Below are 22,756 nucleotides of genomic sequence, written 5' to 3' on the forward strand. Positions count from 1 at the left end.
GCTGGGGCTTGTCCAGTTTTCCTGCTCCTGGCCCAGAGAGCAGCAGTGGCAATGCAGGAGATGGCTAAAGGCTGTGCAGGGAGCATGTGCAGCCCAGCATGGGTGGGCTCCAGTAGAGAGAAACTGGGGGAACCGCTGGCCTGGGAGGTGTTAGGAGTTTATCTTTAGCTCACCCCTTGCTTTCAGCCCAAATCCAGAGCCATCCCAGCTAAAATGCTCATGCCTAAACTGTGACGCGCTTTGAACTCAGGTTTATGCATGCTGTCACGGGGGCAGTGTTGAAGCCTGCCTTGCTCATGAAGCCCGAGCAACAGGGTGGGTCCATGCGGACCCCTGCTGTCCCCCCTCTGCCCGGGAGCCAGCATGCAGCAAACGCTCACTTGGGCAGCGCTTAACCCCTCGCTCCACTGCCCCCGCAGCCGGGCACGGCCGACTCGCTGCTCTCCTTGCATGCCGCTGGCACACCGGGCTCTGCTTCAGCTTGAACGCCGGGAAAAGCAAAGGGCATAATTTTAGGAGAAGCGTGTGAAATGTGTTCTGGCAGATCAGCCGAAGAGCTCTCCAGTGCAAGGAAAGCATTAACATTTGCAAAAGGTCCTTGCAACAAAGCAAGAAATTCCCAGCAGGCAAATCCAGATGTGGGGATGTACAAGCCCTGGGATGCAGACTGGGATGGGACAGGTCCACTGGTTTGGGAATGGTTCAGGAGTGTCCAGGGAAAGAAATGTTCCTGGGCAGTAATGTTAAACTGCAGGGATGAAATGGTGGAGGCAATCAGAGTGGGAGGGACTGCTTGCTCCTGGCTGGTATTGACAGCACACAGAAGTGCAAGGGGATGGATTTAAGCTTGCTTGGGACAGGATCTCCCCTGGGTCTGAGCTCCTTTCCTCCATCAGCCCCTCTCCCCCACATGATGGATTTGCAGAGAAAGGATGGGAAAAAAACCCTGAAGCCTGCAGCCTGTGATTCATCCTTACTATATTTGCACATATTATTAGAAAGATGAAAATATAGCCAGAGCTGGAATTACAGATTTAGTAAGCAGGACTGCCTATTTCAGCATATACCGCTTCTCCCAATGACTCTAACTCTCCAGGAGACCAATTTACACCCTCACTAGCATTAAGGCATTGCCCTACAGTCTACTTATATATCTGGGTGGATATATTCAGCAAGCAAGTCCTTCAGGGACAGCAGTGTTTGGGTTCTGGGGCTGCCCACTCAGCATGCTGTGCAACTGGCTGGTGCCTGTAAACCTCTGCCTCAACATTCAGTCTCCTGCTAATGCTCACCCACATTTTGGGGATACATCAATCCATGAAAGCCATAGGCAAGAGAGACTTCTTTGCTTGCTGCTTTGCAAGACTTCTCCACCCCTGACAAGGAGTTTGAGATAAGAGAGACCCAGAGCTTGCCAGCTCCTTGCTGTAACTCACCCCAAGTCCCTACCTTTTTATGAACAAATCATTAGCAAACCCCACAAGTGCCTTCTCTACAGGTGTTGGTAACCATGCCTGGTGCACACCAGCCCTTGTCCCCATGCCTGGCCAGTGGGCTTTGTGCCCACCAGGTAGGGAAGGTGGCTGATACCTCCCTGTGACACCTCTCTGTGCTATCCTGTGTGAGGAAAACTGCTGCCCTCTGTGAGCCTGGGCACAGCGCCCTCCTGCATGGGTTCTTCTTCCTCCCTGAACTGTCAGATGCAGTCAGGTGGATGGGCTATCTGCTGTAGTCCGCTTGCTTGGTTTAAGACCTTTTGGTTTGCTAAGAAACGATCTTCGTTCAACATTTTTCTGCCTGCAAAAGATGTATTTCAAGGTTTCATAAAACAGAAGGCAGCTGTGTGACCTGAGGAAGACCAAATAAAATACCAGGTACCAGGTGTGGTTGCTGGTCTCCAGCATCTTGCTAGCAAAGCGACTGTGTGATGAGCCCACTCCAAGTGCAAAAGCTCCCAGGTGTGCCAGTGTAGAAGGGCTAGGAAGGCAGCACTGGATCCCTGCTGCCAACCCAGAAAATCGTGTGTGTTTTCCCATGACATGGCAGTGTCTGGAGCAGCTCAGGCCAGAGAGGTGAGGAGGACCCCAGGATCTGTCCTCTCTGGCTGCAGTGGGACATAGCCCCACAGGGATGTGACCCCAACAGTGTGAGCAGTGCAGTGACACAGATATTTCGGCAGCAGTGCAGTGACCTGCACGGCCGAGGTCTGCAGGGAAGATTTCCTTGTGTGACGTTTTCCTCCTTTTGCTGGAAGTAAGGGAGAGCCTCTGCTTCTGGGTTTTTTTGTTTGTTTGTTTGTTTTCTGATTGCTTCAGCCCCAAGGAAGGAAAGGGAGGTTGCAAGGGAGCTGACTCTTGGGACGGTGTGTGACAGGAAGCTCTGAGCAGAGGAGACCCCACTGCGGTTTTGTTTGCTGTGAGAGACACTGGAGACTCCACTTTTGGGACTGCAAAACACTGTGTGACCCCAACCACTCACCAGAGAGGTGATGGCACCCCTATTTCTGTCCCTGGCCTCCTAGTGAACATGTGGGAGGTATTTTTATCCTCCTGCCAGCTCCCTTAGTCACCGGTGCTTGCTTTAAATGGGTCAACAGGGAATAAAGATGCAGCAGCCCTTGCTCCCTCACTGTCTGTCTTGGAGCACATTTACCTGCAGCACTGACTCTTCCTCCCCTTGCACTCCATCCTGGCCAAGTGCTAGTGGAGACCCAGGAGAGCACTCCCTGGCCCAGGCAGTGTCAGCTGCAATTAACTCGTCATTAAAGGCTGCTGGTGAGGCAGCCCCACTGCAGAGTTGCTTCGTGTCAGGACAACAAGGACTGTCTCCCAGGACAGTAGGGAGAAAGGTGGCTGCCCTGATGGTGGCAGAGGCAGTGTGTTGGGGTGGACGGATGCACAGGGGAAAGGAGCAGCAGGAAAACTGCATCCATCTCACATGCCCTGGATGCATGCATACAGGGTGGCAGGGATGGCTTTTGGGCATTGGGGGCAGATTTGGCCTCTCTGAGCCACTTTGGGAAGGAGATGAGGTTCACTAGGAGAGTCCATAAGGTTTGCATCTGCTGCCAGCAAGGTCATGGAGCAAATGTAATCCACTATGACATCATTTGACAGCAATGACCCCAAAACCATGGTGATCTGGTTTGATGGTGCCATTCACTGCCATGACTTCCAGTGCCTGAGCACTCCCATGGCTCCAGCCCCACTGCCCTGGTGCAGCCCAGCTGATCCTGCGAGCAGTCATCCCTCTTCCAGCAGCAATGCTAGCTGGTCACCACTTAAACAATTTTAGATGGTTTGTTCTTGAAGGGTGACATCTTCAGATGCTTCACATCTGCTCCCGCCCGGCGTTTCAAGGGTGAGATTTCCACTGCAGTCGCCTTTGTGGCCAAGTCCCTGCTTAGAGGGGATGGCTCTCAACTCCAAGGTGACCTCAAGAGATGAGCATGGGGCGAGTGCAGCACCCAGGGAGATTTGGGCCTAATCCTTGTGACATCTTATACCCAGAGAGAGAGAAAAACAGCAGGAGACAAGCTGGGTGCGGGAGGAGGGGGGCAGAGGGGGCAATGGCTGACAGAACCAGGCAGTTGCCTCCATCACATTTAAGGGAGTTCGTTTTCCTCCTGTCTCCTCAGATCTGTCCTCCTGCTGCGCTTGCACAGAGCCACGCGGCTTGGCTGCCCTGGGGAAGAGGCGAAGGGAGGGGGATCAGCTCATCGGGAGATGTCCCAGGGAGGAGCCACAGCTCCAGGCACACTGTGCAGAAGGGATTGCACACCCTGGTGTGAGCCAGATGGAGAGTGAGGGGCCGGAAGCCTGCCTGGAACCCCCACCACATGCAGGGGGAGTGGGGTGGGTGCCAGCAGCCCACCTCTCCCACTCTGGGGGGAAAGCATCTTTGCTGCAGCAGGAGACTGCAAAGCCCTCCCAGGACACCAGCAGCTCTCTCAGGGGGCCCTGGCACATGTTACCCTCAGGCACCTCAGGCCAGGAGCCAAGCCTGTGGCAAGCCAAAAACTGGCATAAAGATTGTGAGAATAGAAAAAAAAGAAGGAAAAAAAGTGAAGTTTTGGAACTTTTCTTATTTCATCTCTGGCTTCTGAGTCTCCAGGCTATACTCATTTTACCTTTTCAAGTCTTCTCTGGGAGAAGGATGACTAGAAATCCACACCTTGATGATGAAGGCAGAGCCCCATGGGCACTTTTGTGGGTGGGGAACCTGGCAGGGCTTCTGGAGCTCCAGCCCCTTTGATTTCTAAAGCCACAGAGCCTGTCTGGCAGGTCAGGGAGGGGAAAGTGGCATGAGAGTGGCAGTGAGGGCAGCATGGCTTGCAGTGGCATCCATCCCCTGAGGTAAAGCTGGTGCAACGGGGAAATGTCTCTGGCGATGATGTGGAAGACTGCAGAAGGGCCACTCAGGTGTTGCTAATTTTCAAGACCGAGCTTTTTTTGTCTTTGCAATTCTGTTGCTCAGCAAGGCATGACATTCCCTGCCACCACCAACCCGGCCACCCCTTCTCCCAGTGGTCCTGCTGCCTGATGAGGGCAGGTTGGTGGTGGCCTCTGTCACCATGCAGCCAGCAAGCTCCTATTCAGAGCTGAAGGACAATCTGGAAATGTGAGCTAAACATCTAAATGTGAGATCAATACTAAAACATCCCCTGCCCCTCCAAAGAGCCATTTGGTATCTCTGATGCATGTACCACTTTCTCACTGCAGGATGGTGCAAGTGTCTGGGCTTTTCTCCTTCTCCTGAAATGTTGGAAATACTTTACCTAGAGCAGCCTTGAGCTATCAGTCTTCCCCATGAAACAGGGGCTCCAGCCTTCACTCAAGAGGGACAAACTGGGGCAAGAGAGCTCCCACAGTTGCAAACCCTTATCACTCTGCATCCTTCATGCCTCCGAAAATCAGAGGCCCAGGGTCTGTCTCAGTCTCCTAGATGCCAAGGGAGCAGAAATCAGGAGATGCTTTTGTCCATGCTGTGCTCAGTGACACGTCTGTGATAACACAGCATCTCTAGGGCAGGCTGGGGAGCAGCTTCCTGAGCCAGCTTGGTTTCTGCCCAGGGTGTGGTTCCCTCTTCCCATGCCCCAGGCAGGACCCTGGGGAAGGGACCTTCTGGCCAACCTCTTCTCCCAGCTCGGCACATGGCTCCCCTTTTCCAGCAGTGCTAGGGCCATTTACCCCATGCCTGCCAGCTGCTCCATCCTTAAAAAGATGGTGATGGGAGTTTTTGCATGTAATTTGGCCCTGGCCTAAGCCTGCTGGGGTCTCCATGCTGCCATTGGTAGAGGAGAAACCCACTGCTGGTGGATGCCAAGAGTTTATTTTTCTCCTTATATTTGCAACTACTTCCACTGGTTGTTACAAGCATTGGCAAGATTTAAAAATTATTAGGGCAGCCACATCCCTGCATTTACCTGCCTTGCCCCAGCAGCCACAACCCATCTCCAGCCAGGGCAGGGCCATCATCATTCTCCGCCTGCAAAAGGCTGATGGTACATCCTGAAACAGAGCATGAGGAGCAGGAAGCAAAGGATGAGACCAAGGGCAGCACTGGAGAGCAACCACACAACTTGTCCAGGGGCTCTTGTGACAAGATGAATGTCCAGCAGCGAGAGCCCCATTCGAAGGACATCAGGGACATCTGCCACTGCAAGAACTATGAGACTGTGAACTGGTCCTCCAAGAGGAGTGATGAGTGAGGATTAGTACCTGGGAGGCTTGAACACAGCTCTCCTCACTCAGTCACACACCTTCCCTGCCCACAGTATCAGCCAACTCACAGGAGTTTTCACAGCCCCCTCCACCTGCACCTTGCTGCCGCACTCAGACAGCTGCACAAGTGAGAGCAGACCTGTCACATCCCCCACCCTGATCTCTCTCTGCTGCTTTTGGCATGTTTTTAATGGTGCTTCTCTTGCTCCAGTCTGAGACCTGTCTGTAACCACATACATCTCACCGTCTGGATTTTCAGTTTTTCTCCTGTTCTGCTTAATTTAGTCCTATTCCCCCCACTGTATATTATCCCTCTTACCCTGTTCTTTGTGGACCTGCAGGTAGTTACTGAGCCCATCATCCAGCCTCAGCACTTTGCAAACCTCACACAGACCTTCAGAAATTATTTACTGGGAGCCAGTATCTCACCTTTTTCCTTTTCCCTTCTTTTTCCCAAGATTTGCCACAGATCCCCCTGCATCCCTGGTCATAGGAGTTTTCAGTGTGCCCTGGTCCCTTGTTCCCCTCGGATGGGTGCACCCACCAGCTGTCCTTCTATTAGTCTCAAAGCTATTCACTAATTTTTTCTTCCTGTGTGGAAAACACAGGACTTGTTTCAACCTAAAGCCCTGCTGCTGGTGGCATCTGTCCTGTCCTTGGGCTAGGATTTGGGAGGTGGAAGGAAAATGACACATCTGGTAGGAGCACCAAGGTGACTCCTGATTGCTGCAGCAAGGCTGCTGCCGGCATGGCACAGGGACAGTTCCTATGTGGGAAAGCGGCACGCTTGATTTTCAGTCTCCCAAAAGACAGACGCTTATTGTACAACAAAATATCATCAGGGTAATGGTAGGAGACCTGAAGCAAATCCCTGCCACTAATAGGATTGGGCCGTCTTCAGCAGGTCTCACTCGCAAAGGCGGATCATGCCAAAATGAAGCTGGCTTGAAAGCCCACAGCTCGAAAGCCCACGGGCTCCCGGCGGGCAAGGGAGCTCTGCTCACCGCCAGCCCTCTGACAGCAAAGCCTTCTCCCTCCTCTGTAATCCAGTGAAAAGAGACATCAAAGGACAAGTACATCCATCCTGGGACACTCTTGGGAAGCCAAGGGCAAAGAGAGCCTGCAGTTTGCTGCTAGAGAGGGGAAGAGGTAGCTTGGCACATACCAGTGCCCACAGAAGGGCAGGCAGAGGAAAGTGATGGTCCCAAAGGCAGCATGCCACTCTATGCAGAGGCAGTGCATGGGCATTGCACATCCACACCTTTTTCTTTACCTTCTCACCCTTGTTCTTTTCTGCTGAAAAGGCAAAACTGATACTATGGGCTTTGCCTGCCCTTCCCTGGTTTTAATTAAGGATCTTTCCTGTCCCATTCTGCTCACAAGCCTTCCCCAATATCTGCCTGAAGCTCCTCTTTATCAGGACACATCCCTGATTGTTTTTCACCCCTTAGCATCTCAAGAAAGGGCAGGAGCCCAGTGGAGCGGGCCCCAGTGGAGCCAGCCTTTGCTGGAAAAGGGTTATCGTGAGAGGAGGAGTGTGCTGAGCCCCTCCAAGTCTGTGCTGGAAGAGCCTGTCCCCCAGCACAGGCAAGAGCAGGAAGAGGGGGAGGTGGATGTGCTCCTGCTGCTAATGTTCCACTTGTCGTCCTCTGCTCCGATGTCAAAATGTTGGTCTTGTAGAAGAAAAGATTTCATCAACATTCATACCCTGCTACACCCACACACACAGTTACATCCACCTGGCCCAAGCTTGTGCTGTGTGGGGGTCATGAGCCCCTACGTGTCTCCTGGTTCCAGGGGATGAGGAGGGACAGCTGGTTTGCACGGAGGCATCCTGCCCTGCTGGCCATGCCATGCTGCCCTGCGGGCTCCGAGCCGCCCGCAGCACCTGAGTGTACCTGGCAGCCGGCCGGCACCTGTGCCAGAGCCTGTGCTTGGCACGGCCGCCCTTCCCGAGGAGAGGCTCTGCCCGCTGCTGCCGGTCTGACGCCGGGACCGCACGCAGCACGCTGCTCCCGACCATATGGCCTCCTCCTGCAGACCCTGCCTCGGCCACCGGAACAGGCGCCCTAAATCCCCCATCCCAGCAAACACCAACAGCTCACTGCCACCACCACCATCTCAGGTCCTCAAGCACGGGAGGGGAAACACTGAGTCCCTTTTGTTGATACGGTCTGGTTTTTATTGCTCCACAGTTGGCTGAAGCAGCCCGGAGCTGGCCGTGCTGCCTCCCTTCCTCCCTGCAGCAGACCCCCCCTTCACAAACAGCTGTTTCCCCCAGCCCTAGGGATGCCCTGCACGGCCATGGCTGCTCTCATCCTTTCTCTCTTTGGGTGTGTTTTGCCCTAAATGACTGTGGTTTGAATCAGCACGTTGCATGAGGGGTGGTCAGGGGTGAGAGCGGAGGGGGTGGAGAGAGGGAGTGTAGCCAGAGGTGCCACTGCACTTCTGAGTAAGCTGGGCTGTGCATTACTGCTTCCAGGTGTTTATTTAGCCTTTTAATGCTTGAAAACTGGTAGAAACTTATTTTAAAGAGGAAAGCAGAGGATACTCGGTCTCCACCCAGGATACCAGCAGGGACTTGCTGCACAAGCCCAGTGTTAGAAGGAGGTTTGAGGCTGGGGTGCTCCTTCTCTGCCTGCAGGCACCAGTGAGGGGACAGTTTTGGGTCCAACGTCCCACTGACTGCCCTGAAGCACAGATGAGTGTAAAGGGAGCTGCAAAGACCCTGCATACATCCCCAACACAACCTCCAGACTGTGCCAGCAAAACCCCTGGGCTAGCGGGCTGATGGGTACCAAGTGCCTGCAAAGGGGGAGCATTTACCAGCACTGTCTCCCAGTTTAATGCTAAATGCAAAGTCCATATGCAGACAGCCTGGGGGTCACAGCTGATGCTCATGGACCTTTGTGCTGTATGTGTGGGCACGGCTGCCCTCTAACAGTGGCAGCCGAGGGAGCTCGGGCTTCCAGCCCAGATCCTGCTTGCCTATACTGAGGCATAAATTAAAAATAAGCCCTTGCTTTGAGCTGATTTTCTCCTCATTCCTCTGGATGTCATTTGGATTCGAATCCAGCCGCCTTTGGGAAGCTGGAAGCTTGCAAATCTCAACTTTTGAATGTTTGCAATTATGATGGTAATGGTAAAGCACATATGCTTCTGTGCTCTCTATAAGCCGTTAAGAGGCACAGTTGTTCTTTTACAGCCGTTTTACAGCCAGAGCATCAAGCACAGGCCGGAGAATAAAACCCTTGTGCACATTGGGCTGGAAAGAGGGTGGATGGTGGCTGCTCTGGGCTCAGCCACCTCATGTCTCTGCCTCCCCCAGTGCATTTAAGTTTCCCCTGCTTTAGTTTTCCAACACCAGTAGCCCAAGATCTGCTTTGGTTTCCCTAATCCATTGAGCCTATGATAATCTGAAGAGGGGAGTAGCATCTTATTGCACATTAGCCCAGCACTCGACCCCAGGGACTCCTTATCCCAGTCCTAGACAATGAGTCTGAGAAAACTCAGAACTTCGGAGCAGGGTGCTGATGGCCATAGAAATTTCCCTCACAGAGACAAATGCAAGGGGAGACTCTTCCCTGGCTCCAGCCCTGGCTGGAACAGAACCGGCTTCAGTTGCTGAAGTTTTGGAGGGAAGCAGGTTTCTCTGGTGTATCCTGGGGAATGGTGGGAGGTGTGGGGGGATGCACACGCCCCATGCACCCCCAGGAATGATGGCAGGAGCTCTGCCTCTCCTCTGCCTCCAGGCAGGGGACAGTGTCGCAGCGCATGCTGAAAGCTCTTCCTGACAGCCTTCCTTCGCCTTCAGCTCTTCCTAGCTGATGATGTCGGGTGTTAGCTGCTGATTTGCAAGCAGCAAAACCCACTCTGGCAGCACTGCTCAGCACAAAAGCATGAGGTGCTGGAGCTCTCCTATCGCAGCACAGCCCTTCGATGTGGGGCATCCACCCCACAGCAGCATCCTTTCCCTCATTCACCCCTTGGCCCCGAGTCCAGTTCAGTCCTGCATGGTGCAAATCACTTTTTTTGGGGGAAAGTGTCTCTGATTCCCGGGTAGGGGTGGGGGGTGCTGGCTGGGTAGCTTTGGGGCTCCAAACACCCACTGCTGGCTTTTCTCAGGATCTGACTGCACCCCAAAGCCTCCCACATTCAGGGAGGCTCCCAGGGCTTTACTTCACCGTAATGATGGTGACGGCCCCCTCCTCCTCCTGCTCCTCGGGCAAGAACCTGGCAGCTCTGCTAGGCTTGCACCCCCATGATCAGCGGGGATCTGGGTCTGTCGGGCTCTCTGGCTGTGACAGAGAGGATCTTCTCCAGATCACCGTGCCCTGCCAGAAACAATCTGTTTACAGTGTCAGCGCTCAGCGTATCCCTCCCCGCTCGGTGTTGAACTGCCCGTATATCCCATTTCTGCAGGCGCAGAGACACCCTTCTGTAGTCCGGGTGGCATTGTCACTACAGGGAATATTTCCATGACATCCTCCAAGGCTGGTGGTCAAAGCCTAACGGAGCTCTTCTCCCAAATCCCCATCCCTAGAAGTGCCCGCGGATGTTGCAAGCATGTCCTTTGCTTTTTCTCGGAGGTCCCCGCTGACCTGAATTTTCCTGCGGGTCCTGCCGCTGCTTCCCAGGGATGTTAGAGTGTAGGTGCCGGGCTACAGGATTTCCCTCTCACAACCCTCTCCCTTTGGGGATGCAGCTAGTGGCTGGGTCACTTATTTGACAAAGATGAGCTGACGGCTCAGCGGGGCTGCGGGCTGCAGCCCCTGGTGCCAGCACTGCACGGAGCCAGCCCCGGCCGGCCCTGCGCGCCGGGGACGTGCCGGGCGGGTGCGCCTCGGCACCATGCCCTTGGCTTTGGTTTCCTTCTGGGTTGATGCACGCAGCTAACGCCTGCGAGCGGCTCTTCCCCCCTCCTTCTTGCTCCCAGAGACCCTTTAAATCGGCTGCTTCACACTCAGTAAACACCCTCCCCCCCGCCTTACAACCGTTCCCTTTCTCCCAGGTCATGCCAGGCAACCATTTTCCAGCAAACTCCCCGTTTTTGGCCAGTTTTTCGCTCTGCCTGTTAACAGTCTGTTAAACTCTCCGGGCCCCCGGGGCGACTCTGCTCGCACACACGTCGGGAGCAATCACCCGGTGCCTGGGAAAGGGTTGCTGGCGTTACCTGGGCAGCAGCAAACTTTGCTTGCGAAGCTTCTCTCAAGGCCGATGCTATTAGTGGCTATTAGTGGTAACGACCCCCATGTCTGCAACTTCCAGACGATGGGGCCTTTCATCAGAGAGCCCTCCGCGATGCAGGGAAAGTGTGGCTTTTGGAGACGAGCAGTTTTCTTCCGCCTCACTAGATTTTTATCTCTTTCAGGAAGCTCTGGAGGCTACAAGCTACCTTACCTAATGCATCTCTATTAGGCTGAGGCACTGGGGGCCGATCGGATACGTCCCGGGCTCCAGCTGCTCCCCTCATCCATGCTTTCAATGTCTTTGACTTTTGCCAGACTCCAGATGGGAAGCGACCGGGGGCCTGCAGGGCTCAGGCTTGGTGAATAGGGAAAGGAAATTTTATCCTCTAAATCCATCCCCCAGCAAAACACACAAGTGTTTCACCCTCGATGAGGTGGGAAGCTGCCTGTGCAAAGCTCCAGCCTGAAATGCTGGATTGCCATGATGCCCAGGCAGAATGATGCTGGAGTGTCTCATCGCATGTGAGACCCTCAGCCTGCCCCTGTGGCGTGGCAGGTAAAGCATGAGTCCTGAGGACAGGCTGGTCCATGGGGCTTCAGTGTTGGCCTGAAGGAGGCACCAGCCAGAGGGAGATGAGCCTCCCCGACCTGTTTAATCCCACCTCCATCATTATAATGCCTTTTTGTATCACCACTTGCCGGGGGGCTGGGGTCTCCTATGCCAGCACTATGCAGCCCAAGGGCAGCTACATCCCCCAGGTTAGAGCACCAACAAGGCAAGACAGGAGGAGGCATTATTCATCTTCTCTCTCACGGAGCATGGAGGGAATACATGCCCAAGAACACCGTGGTGATGCCAGATTTGCTGACCTTCCCTGGTACAGGATTTAGGTCTGTCTGGAGGTGATGAGGCTGCAGCCACAGCTCCCATATGTCACTGCCCCTCACCCCAGCCACCCTTGTTACAGGCTGTACAACATATTAGTGCTGGGCAAGGGGCCTGATGGCCTCTCAATTTGCCCCACCCTGGTCTTACCAGAATGGCCCCAGAGCAGGCAAAGCAAACCATGCCCTTCTGGGAAGAGGAGCTGGCAGTGAGGATGAATACCACCTTTTTGGGTGGCACCAGCCAGAGACCAGAGGAGTGGGTGCACATTACCCAGAGAGTCTGAACTTCGAAGTCCAAACACAGAGCCAGCCAGTGGCTGGCTGAAAATCATTGCGACTCTGTGGAGGATGACTTTCTAGGGGTGCCCCAGTAGCCCCCCACTTTGCCCATCCTGCAGCCCCCCTCACTGACATCTCCTCTTGGGGGATGCTCTGATGTTCACAAGAGACTGGGATTGCTGATCTCCCCCGTTTCCTGAGTGTCCCCTCGCTAGGGGGTGCAGAAGGGCATCCCACCACCCCGGGGGCTCTGTCCCCCCAGCACGCAGCCCTCCTGTACCACTAAGTGCCAGCCTGCGGCCCCGCAGCTCCCGTCCGGGCGAGTGGGGGTGCCGGGGCGGGGGTTGGTGGTGCTCGGGGGCAGGCGGGCAGCGTGGGACTGGGGCCACGCGTGCCCGGCCGCCCGCGGCGGCTGCCCGACGGGGAGGGCGGGTGTCCTGCCGCCCGGTGGCGGCGGGGAGCCTGGCAGAGGACTCGGTGAAGGACCTTCTCCGGTTTCCTCGGGAGGCTGTCAGGCGGCGGGGGAGCCGAGCCCCCTGCGCCTCGCTGGCCGCGCCGGCTCCCTCCCTCTCTCCCCCGCACTCCTCCTCCTCCTCCTCCTCCTGCTGCTGCTCCTCCTGCTCCTCCCGCCCTGGTGCGAAGGGCTTTTGCTGCTTTTCCCTTCTCTCTCCTCGGCGGAGCGCGGTGCCGGGAGGCGCGGGCAGAGGCGCGGGGATGGGGCGGCCGCCGGCGCCCGGCTCGCCCGCCCGCTCCCGCCGCCCGCCGCCGCGTCCCCTCCCCGGCCCGCGGGAGGCGGCGGCTCTCCCATGCCGCCCGTCTCGCCCCCTGCTCTGAATCTCTGCCCGTCGGCCTATCTGGGGAGAAACGGGGAGGGGGTACGTCCCCTCGCACTTTTTTTTCCCACCCATTTCTTTTTTCCACCCTTTTTTGCCTTCTCTCCATTTCGTCCCCCTTCTCCCCAGCCCGTTTCTCCTCCATCGGGGCTCTTCGGCGGCCATGCGGCCGGTCCCGGGCGAGCGGCTCTAACTCGCCTCCTCGCCCGAATGGCCCCCCGGAGCCGCGGGCGGATGGAGCCGAGCTACGTCGTGGGTATCTGCTGCCTGGTGCTGCTGGAGCCGGGCCGGGTGTGGAGCGGCGAGCCCAGCACCGGGGGACCCGGGGAGAGCAGGAACAGCAGCCAGGCACCGCCGCCGGAGACCACGGTCCCCGCGCCCACCGGAGAGGCACCAGCGGGGGGGGACCGCTGCCGCGGGTACTACGACGTGATGGGGCAGTGGGACCCGCCGTTCAACTGCAACGCCGGCATCTACCAGTACTGCTGCGGGACCTGCGGGTACCGCTTCTGCTGCCAGTTCAAGCCTGGGCGGCTGGACCAGAGTGGCTGCTCCAACTACGACACCCCCAACTGGGTCAACACGGGCCAGCCGCCTGCCCGGGTGGACGAGACCCCCGAGGACCCCACTCGTGACAAGACCAACATGATCGTCTACATCATCTGCGGTGTGGTGGCCATCATGGTGCTGGTGGGCATCTTCACCAAGCTGGGCCTGGAGAAGGCACAGGGTCCCCAGACAGAGATGACCGTCTCCAGGTAAAGGGGTCTGGTCCCCCCAACTTCCCTGCTTCATCTCCCCATGGGTGGCAGCTCATGTTTCTAGCCCATTGCATAGACTGAGCCATAGCTTCACCTTGGGACTGCCAAGAGGGTGAGGTGATCCCTAAAATCCCTGTCCGAGCATGCTGAGACACCAGGGAGTGGGTTGGCTGCAGCCCATCAGCCTGTCCTGGTAGGGAGGGCTGGCAGCCAGGACAGCCTCCACGAGAAGGGGTGGTTGTACAACCATCTCCTCTCAAAATGACCTGCTCTGTCTCTTGAGGAGGCATGTCCCTGGCTCAGGAGTGCCAACCCACCAGCCAGTGGGGTGGGTGACATGTGAGCTATAGGACGTGGCTTTACCCCCCCCCCCCCAACAAATCCGTGGTTCCCAATGTCTCAGGAAGGTGAGACCGGGTCTGACTACATGTGGGGTGACTCTGGACTGCAGTCCCCTTGGTCTCAGCCTTGCTGGCAGTGCTGGGGGAGAGGAGGTGGCAATGACAGTTCCACCGTGGCTGCTGCACCAACTCCGTGTGCGTGTGTGCACACGTGTGCATACGCGTGTGTGTGCGCATGCATGGGTGTTCACTGGTGTCTGCTCTGTGCACCAGCGTGGGACACCGCCCTTGCAGGGGGCGTTCACACTCTTGCACCCCCTGGAGCGCACCCTCCAGTGGAAAGTTGAGCAGCTTCTTCTCGGAGACCATGCCCTGTGGCTCCAACCCCTGGCTTTCCAGCCCACTCCTGGGGCCGAGCACAGGGCTGGTGGGGGGAAGGTCAAGGTGTCAGACACACTTTGGCACTGGAGAACCCCCCGTATCTCCCCCAATTCCTGTGCTGCTGCTGTGGCTGTCAGTGCATCTTTCCCTCTCTCCCTCCCGCTGCCAGTGCACGCTTCTCTCCTCATTTTGGAGCTCTACTTTGCATCTTCCCAGTGAGGACATCAAGTCTGGAGAGAAACCCATTTTCATGCCATTTTGTTAAGGGGTTTTAGCTTTTAAAAAAAGAAAAAGCAGGGCTGGTGGAAATTATTTCATTGGAATGATCAGGCAGCTGTCCTGATTGCAACCCCCAGCACCAACACACTCCCTCCTTCCCCTGAGGCAACCTTTTTCCCCTGCCCATTTTGGACTTAGGCAGCCACTGGGTGCTGCGCCCCAAATCAAGACCCACCCTGCTTCTTGCAACCACCCAGGGGAGCAGAGGCAGACCCCCCCTGGCTGGAGGAGGGTCATATTGAGGCACGGAGGAGGGTCACAGGACCGTCCTGAGACACAAGAGGCAGTTTCAGGGGGATCCATGCTGTGCCCCCACCTTGGCAGGGAGCCTGGCTGTGTGCTGCTACGTGCCCGCGCCTCCCCCCGCGTTGCCTGAGGAAGTGCTGGCACCTTGACAGGATCAATACGGCCTCTGCCAGCCTCCTGACTCCCCTTCCACTCGCCTGCCATCGCGTCTTTTTTTGGTCATCCCCCCCACCTCCTGGGAAGGAGATACTGTGCTTAGGGAGGGGTCAGACCCTGGGACACCCAGACCCATGTCCTTATCCCCTGCCATTGGGTATTGCCTTCTCCCATCACCAGATGCTGGCGGGACTGCTGCCACTTACCAGGGGCTGTTTTCTGTGGGTAGCCTCAATTCTGCGCTGCTGGTGCCGTGTGCTTCCCCTTGTCCCCCCTCCCTCTTACTCAAGCAAGCCTGAATTTTCCCAATGAGTTTGGAGAGATAGGTGCCTGTTCTCCCTAAAGCCACAGATCTTTGGGGAACTAGCATACAGATCGGGAGAAGGCGAGTTTTCCTCGTCCACCTTTGAGGGACAAAATCAGAAGGGCACCTCCATCACTGCAGAAGTCAGGAGAAGTCTTGCCCTCTTCTGCGCCCTGTGTCCTTCTGTGCAAGCTGTGAGCAGTTCTGGTTCCACTGGGATGGTGACTGGCAAGCCCTGGCAGGGCAGGAGTGGTGCATCAGGTGCAGAGCCCCAGGAACCAGGCAAGACACCAGGCTGACATGACTTCCTGGGTGCTGGGCTGGTGGAGACAGTGCCAAAGTCCGGGTACATGGCATCAGCATCCAAAAAGGGATGCTGTCACCTCCATTCCACTGTGCCTGGGAAGCTGGGGGAATATGTTTCGTCTTGGTGCCTCTGAGACAGCAGGGCTATTTCTACCTGCCTTGCCACTGTACCCACACATGGCCCAAGGCATGGGCAGTGCCACCTCGCCTCTCTCCCAGCGCCTCAGGTATGAGCTTCTCATTTGCTCCTTGGGCACCGCATCATGGCCTTGGGCCAGCTCCCTGTTGCATGGTCGTCTTGGTTTCCATTCCTATCCCTCCCTCCTGCCAGGGTTTTTCCGCTCCTGGGGAGCACTTTGTGCTGCCCTGGACAGCTCCCACCACTGCTGCTTGCAGGTTTCTTGCTTGGGAGGTAAGGTCAACCACTTCTGCACCTCCAGATGTTCTTTGTCATGGTTCTGGTCCTGGTCCAAACCCAAGAAGAGTGACCAGGTGCAAAAAGTCCATTCGGTCTTTCCTGATGGAGACACCTCAGTCTGTGTCCAGCTCGTCCTGAGATCCCCACACCTTGGCCGCCTTCAACATGTCTTTGTCTCCTCATGGACTTGGCTGCTCGTCTACCCAGGGAAGTGGGTGCTCAAGCAACTGCAGCTACCTGGTTTGTCCTCCTGTCCTCATCCGCCTTCCTCCTGCAGGGCCTTATGGCAGCTCCTGAAATCCCCTCTCCTTCCTGCTCGGCTCATGCTTGGCATCTGTCCCCGGCACTCACTTAGCCTGGCCAAACCCCGCGTTGAGTCAGTAACACCTGCCTGTGTTTTTCTTCAGTCCCCGGATCTCTGAGGACGTTGGGTCCTTGGGGGCCTCCAGGATCTGTCTGTGCCCATTACACAGAGAGCAAGCATGTGCGCCGGACCTCTCCCAGAAAACCTCCTGGGTGGGAATTGCAAATTTATAGCTGGTGTGAACAACCCTATGGGAAGAATTGGGCAAGCAGCAGCCTGCTAGGGAGTAGCGGGGATTCTGGAGAGGGGCAAAACAGCTATCAGGAGCATGTGCCCTGGCAGCTGCAGTAGGTGAGTGCTCAGTTCTGACTTTTCACTCCCTGGGTCTCCCCATGCTATTTGGGGTCCCAAAATTTGGCCCCACTGTGCATCCAACTGTGCTGCGTGTTTCTCTGGCAATGCTCAAGTCCGGGGCCATGCCTGCAGTCGATGTCCATGGTAGCAGATAGTGGTGAAGACCTAGAAAAAGAGTTTGCAGGCAGCATGGTGTGCTATCACATGCTGCCGTGGCTCTCTGGGGGATGAAAGGGGATCCAGCTCCAGTAGGGAAGGAGACCTGGAGGTCTGTCCCTAGAATGAACGTAAATGTTTGGAGAGGCTCATTTCCAACTTGCCTAAGCTCCAATACTCACCACTGCAACTCCAGTTTTGCAGACACCTTGATAACCCCACGCCTTCCTGAGCATCCCTGAGTGTACCAGCCCCACCGGGCAGGTGTCCCACAGTGCCCGTGCTGCCCAGTTGCATGGATGGGCACCCCTGCCCTGAGCAGGGACACTGTAAGCTGTGGGAAATGTCTCCCTCGGGAGGTGGAGATGAGGCTCTCACTGGGTGCAGAGGTGGTGTGACCAGCCGGGATGCTCACCCGCAGCTGCAGCGTGCTCTGCACCTCCTGCAACGCTGCGCCTCTGCTCCAAACCTCATCACCCCGCTCATCCAGTGGCTGCCACCTTCTGTGTCCCTTCCAAGGGCTCACTCCAGCTCATGGCAATGTCACTTCACCCCATCAGTCTGTCATCTCTCTTCTGGAGGCTGTGCTCCTGTCTCCTCCCATTGCTCCCTGCCCCTTGCCAGGACTTGCAGCCTCTCTCCTGCTGGGCTTGCCAGGTATGGAGCTTGGGCCTCCCAAAAGTGAGTCAGCCCCTGGGCTGAGCTGCTGTGCCAGGTCACCGTCCTGCTCCCACACAGGCACATCCCTTGGGGATGGATCAGGAGCACTGAGTGCTTCATGCATGGCTTCTACTGTGAAGCTCTCTTGGCCTCCTTCATTATTACTCCTGGATCTGCCTCTGTGCTTGGTCAGGTCTTGCACTAGGCTGGTTTGTGGCATCTTGCTTGCACCCTTTAGCAGAACTAGGCTTGCCATGGAGGTGGCTGCACACCCACCCAGTTGACACTGTGCTCAGGCAAGCTGGGTGGCAAGCCACCCTCACACATGGCCTCATGTACGCATGGCCAGAGTGTGGATGGAGGCTTCAGCAGTACCATTCATCAGGACTTTTTGCAAATGAGCAGTTGCAGGTCTAAAGCTGCATCTGCTCTCCATTCCCTTCTTCCATCTGCATTCCAGATCCATCTTGGTGCCCCAGACCACCAGGTGGTTTCATCCTGCCCAGCCACAGGACCAGACTGAGACTCAAAAAACCCCCAAGGTGATGTTCAGTGAGACAACAGTTCCTCTATAGTTTCACCCTCCATGTCCACCTTCTCTGCAGTGCACCACCTGAGGAAGAGCCAGGGAAGGGGTGCAAGCCTGGCCGGTGGCACTACTCGTGGTGCAAGGGCAGGGTGAATCCAAGTGTTGCTGGTGCTGGGGACTCGTGCATGCTTCTCCCCTTAGCAAAATAACTCATTAATTGCTGCTCGAGCTGTTGTTGTTAATCGTTATTATGTCCACATGCCCCGAGCGGTCAGCACGGAGGGCACGCTTATGAGAAAGAGCATTGATGGATTTATGTGGAGAGAAGTCATAGATAAAGGATTGCTCAAGCTTCATAAATAGACCCGAGGAAAAGAAAAAATAATTTAAAAAATAGGTCAAATCGCATTGAACTTCCTGTTGAAACAAGCCTGTTTGAGCGCTGGCCCCAGGGACAAGCGAGAGCAGGCAGCGTCCAGTGGGGAGGGGCTGGTGAGCAGTGCACCCCAGGGAAGGTGGAAGCTGACAGGGCAGCAGCTCCTCGAGTTGACAGCCCACACCCATGGCCTTGGGGGACCTGCCTCCCCCTGCCCTGCCTGGACACAGCCCATGCCCACCCAGGCTTGTGCCCAGAGTTCCTTTGAGTGCAGCATCCATGGCCGGAACCCTGGTTGGGTCAGTCCGCTGCAGGAAGGTTCCTGGGGAGGTGCAGGGTTTGAAGAGCTGCAGGATGGAGATGCAGCCTCCCCAGGCAGCCTGATCAAGCATTTAACCACTCCTGCAGGAAAAAAAAGTTTCTTCTGTTTAAACAGTATTTCCTGTTTCTGTTTGCACCTGTCACCTCTTGTCAGCTTGATGCTGTCCTTGTTGCACCCTCCCTTCAGACACTCATGCACATTGATAAGATCCCCCAAAGCCTTCTCTTCTCCAGGCTGAACAGTCCCAGCTCTCTCAGCCTCTCCTCATATAAAAGATGCTCCAGTCCCATCGTTGTGTTCCTTCCCTGGACTCTCTCCCATACATCCATGCTTCTCCTGTACTGAGCTGAAGCCAGCATTCCAGGTGTGGCCTTAACAGTGCTGAGCAGAGAGGAAGGACCACCTTCCTCAGACCTGCTGGCAACACTTTGCCTAATGCAGACCAGGAGACCATTCAGCGCCTTTGTCCCAAGGGCACTCTGCTGGCTCATGGTCAACTTGGTGTCCACCAGGATCCCCAGGCCCTTTTCCACCAAGCTGCCTTCCAGCTGGTTGGCTGCCAGGGTTTGTTCCTCACTTGTTTCAATTTCTTCAGCTTTATCAGGGTTCTCTTGGCCCATCTGGAGATGAAGTGATCCCAGAGGGATTGCTTCCCAAAGCTTCCCAAGAATGATGTGAAATTAACCCATAGGGCAAGTGACACTTCCTTGTAGCTTTGCTCTTGCCCCTGCCCTGTGATATTGACGATCCAAACTGGGAGGGAAGAGGCTCCCTCAGGGCCCCACAAGCATACGCATCCCCGAGGCACAATACATTGCTTTGTCCCTTGTTCTCACTGCTTTTCCTGGCAATTCCGTGTGCTGCGTTCGCTAGGTTTTTGAGCACTCCGGTGCCATGAGCTGACACATCTACCAAGTCAGGATTATTCCCCCCCTTCCTCTCCAATTTGCATTTATGCATGTTGAGTTTAATCTGCTGTTTTATCATCCAACCACTTGCTAACCGTCAGCTCCTGCCACAGCTCACGGTGTGCATCTGTGAGCCAGCCAGAGCCTTCGAGGCGCGAGGCATGCTGACAGTGAGCTGGGGATTAGCGAGCCAAAAAAAGCCCTGAGTGGACACCCCTGCATTCTTGCAGTCATGCAGGGATGGTCTCTGCAGGGGGAATGGTGTGTCTTCTCATCACAAAGCCCTGCGCCAGCAGGAGCATCTCATCCTGTCCTAGGACTTGCTGCCAAAGGCTGCAGTGGCACGTGGGTGGGTCCTGCTCCAGCACTGCCAAGGTGCTGCCTCTGTCACTGCTGTTGTACCCTGCTCTGGCTCCAGCCTTGCTGGTGTGCCCCACTCTGGCACTGCCAGTGTGACCCACTCTGGCGCTGCCAGCGTGCCCTGCTCTGGCACCACCGCTGTGCTCCACTCTGGCATGTCCAGTGGGTCCTGCTCCAGCACTGCCAGCATGCCTTGCTCTGGCATTGCCAGCGTGCCGAGGTGGGACTGCAGCATCTCTGTCCATGAATGTTAAACGAAATAGGGCTCTATCTTATGTAATGGTGTTTAATGTTTAATGCTGTTACTTACAAGGAGGGTGTTATGCACAGAGAGCGCCTGCGCTGGAGGCTGCCACTAGTTCATTTCCTTGCCCGAAGGGGTGCAAGTGGCCTCTCTAATCCCTTCCTTGGGGTCTCCTCTGTTTCAAAGGGACTCGAGTGGAGGTGTTGCCTCCTCTTCCTTGTTCTACCAGGCTCTCGCTCCAGGGGAGCATCCCAGAGGTGTTGTTCCAGCTTCCATCAGAGCAGTTTCTTCTGTCTCAGTTCATTGTACCCTTGCAGCCCACTCCAAGCCATGCATCTCCCTCACCACTCATTGATGCCTCACCACTCATTGAGGGCTCAGCCCCAGCCAGATCCCAATTAGCTGTTAGAGAGACTCGCTAGCCCCCCTGCAAAAGCTGGATTAGTAGCCTGGATGCACTCTTTTCTCCCAGTGGCCCTTTCCTAACCCCAGGCTGCCTAGATCTGCATTCAAAGAGCGGAGTTCAGGACTGGGATGCATTAGAGGTCCCAGGGGAGCAGGATATTGTTCTAACAGCCCTTCACCTCCTCTCCAGGACACTGACAGATCTGCTGAAGCAACCAGGCCACAGCCCCTCTGAGAACATGGACAGCCTCATGGGGGCTGTGCAGGTCCCGCTGGGCGAGGGGCTGGCCCGGGGGCCCCCCAGAAACAGCACAGGTAAGGCACTGGTGTGGTGGGGAAAAATAAGTTTCCTTAAGTGAATAAAGGCAGTGGGAGGGCACAGCCTCTGGCTGAGCCCCCACCCATCTCTGCCCCTCCAGACAAGCCACCCTTGAACAACATGGTGGCCATTGCCCCTTCACTGGGGCGGCCCCACAGCCACAGCAAGCGTCTGCCACTGGCCAGCAGCCTGGCCCTGTCAGCCCCGGACTACACTTCCTACACCACCCTCAAGGTTGGAGGTGAGTGTCGCTGCCGTGTGGGGTGGGATGGTGCTGGGGACATGCACGTTGTTGACCCCAAAAATAAGTGGGGAGGGGCATGGGGCTCACAAAGAGGCACAGGCAGGATAAGCATCCCAGTTTCCCAATGCTCCTGGGGTGGCTGCTCACAGCAGAAACTCTGCAGCAGCTCCTCCACCACTCCACCAGCCTGCTGTGCTGCCCAGCCAGTCAGTGCCCAGGGTCCCCCATGGATCCACTGCACTTCCCAGTCAACCAGCACACAGGATCCCACACAGACCGAAAGCACTGCCCATCCTATCAGAGTTCAGGATCCACATGGACACACTGCACTGCCCAGCAACCGGTTCCCCAGGATCTCCCAAAAGCACTGCCCATCCAGTTCATTGCCAATATCCACCACCAGCCAACCAGCACCCAGAATCCCTCCTCCAGCCCCATCCCATCCTTCTCCACCACTGCACCCTCCCTGGTACCCCCCCTGCCAGCAGAAGGGGGTGTCCCTGAAGGGGTGACCCTGCACCCCTGTCCCCACAGAGAGCGCCACTGAGGACTTCTACAGGCGGTTCGGGGGGCTGGAGCCACCACCTGCCAGCACACTGCCCTTCCCACCCGAGGCCCCGGTGCCGGCTGAGGGCTGCCCTCTGCCCAAGGCCAAGGGCCCCAAGGTGCCCGGGGGTCTGCCCTTCCCAGGGGGCTGGGAGGGGGGCCCCCATCGCGGCCCCCGCCGGCCGGGCCTGGCCACCCTGCGCCCTGAGGGGCCACCCGAGGCCTTCGGCCCCCCCACCTCGCTGTACGGGCAGCACCCCCGGCACCTCGCCACCAACAGCAAGACCGAGGTCACCGTCTGACGGCCAGTGCCATCAGGGACACGGGGGCTGCCCCCTCAACGGGAGTTGCTGCCATCGAGGGCAGCCCACCGGAGGAGAGCATCACAGGAGCTACACAAACTGCGACGCTGGCCAGAGCGGGAGACGCGCCGTCCTTCCTGGCCCTAGGGATGGGCACTGCCAGCTGCACTTCACCATCGAGGAGGCACTGGGGACTCATACGGGCAGCAAGTTTCAGGCGTTTTCAGCCCACCCCCGGAAGAGGCTGATCTGGGGGCACACTGGCAGAGCAGTACCCTGCTCAAGGGATGGGAGCCAATGCTGGACAGACTGGGAACAGATCCTGCTGGGGCCAGGCAGCCCCACCTGGCTCCTCTGACTAGGTGCGCGAAGAGCAATTGACTCAAAGCACCACCCCTATGCTGCCAGCAGAGCCCGAGCAGCCCCTTTCCTTCCCCAGCCTCCTCCCTTCGCCACTGCCCCAGCCTCCACCTTGTCAATAAATAACACATTATAAACTGTATGGCCTTGGTATGAAGTGGCTGGGGAGCTTCACACTGCTCACAAAACCTTCCCCAGGGGCAGCAGGGTGCAAAGCCCACTCCCCCACAGGGCCTGGGGAACCCCCCGCGATGGGGGATGTG

The 22,756-nt window shown here is 56.6% G+C and overlaps 1 protein-coding gene across 1 annotated transcript; it reads left to right on the forward strand.

Annotated features, from left to right (window-relative positions):
• Positions 1 to 13,083: 13,083 nt before the first annotated feature.
• On the forward strand, positions 13,084 to 22,596 carry SHISA8 (shisa family member 8). The gene is made up of 4 exons (XM_069003935.1): positions 13,084 to 13,670; positions 20,913 to 21,037; positions 21,142 to 21,282; positions 21,820 to 22,596. Exons 1-4 carry the CDS (start codon positions 13,123 to 13,125, stop codon positions 22,131 to 22,133), a joined length of 1,128 nt encoding a protein of 375 aa, XP_068860036.1. The 5' UTR covers positions 13,084 to 13,122; the 3' UTR covers positions 22,134 to 22,596.
• Positions 22,597 to 22,756: the final 160 nt, after the last annotated feature.

Source organism: Aphelocoma coerulescens, chromosome 1A (assembly GCF_041296385.1).
Source record: "Aphelocoma coerulescens isolate FSJ_1873_10779 chromosome 1A, UR_Acoe_1.0, whole genome shotgun sequence".
In the NCBI taxonomy this organism is placed as follows: domain Eukaryota; kingdom Metazoa; phylum Chordata; class Aves; order Passeriformes; family Corvidae; genus Aphelocoma; species Aphelocoma coerulescens.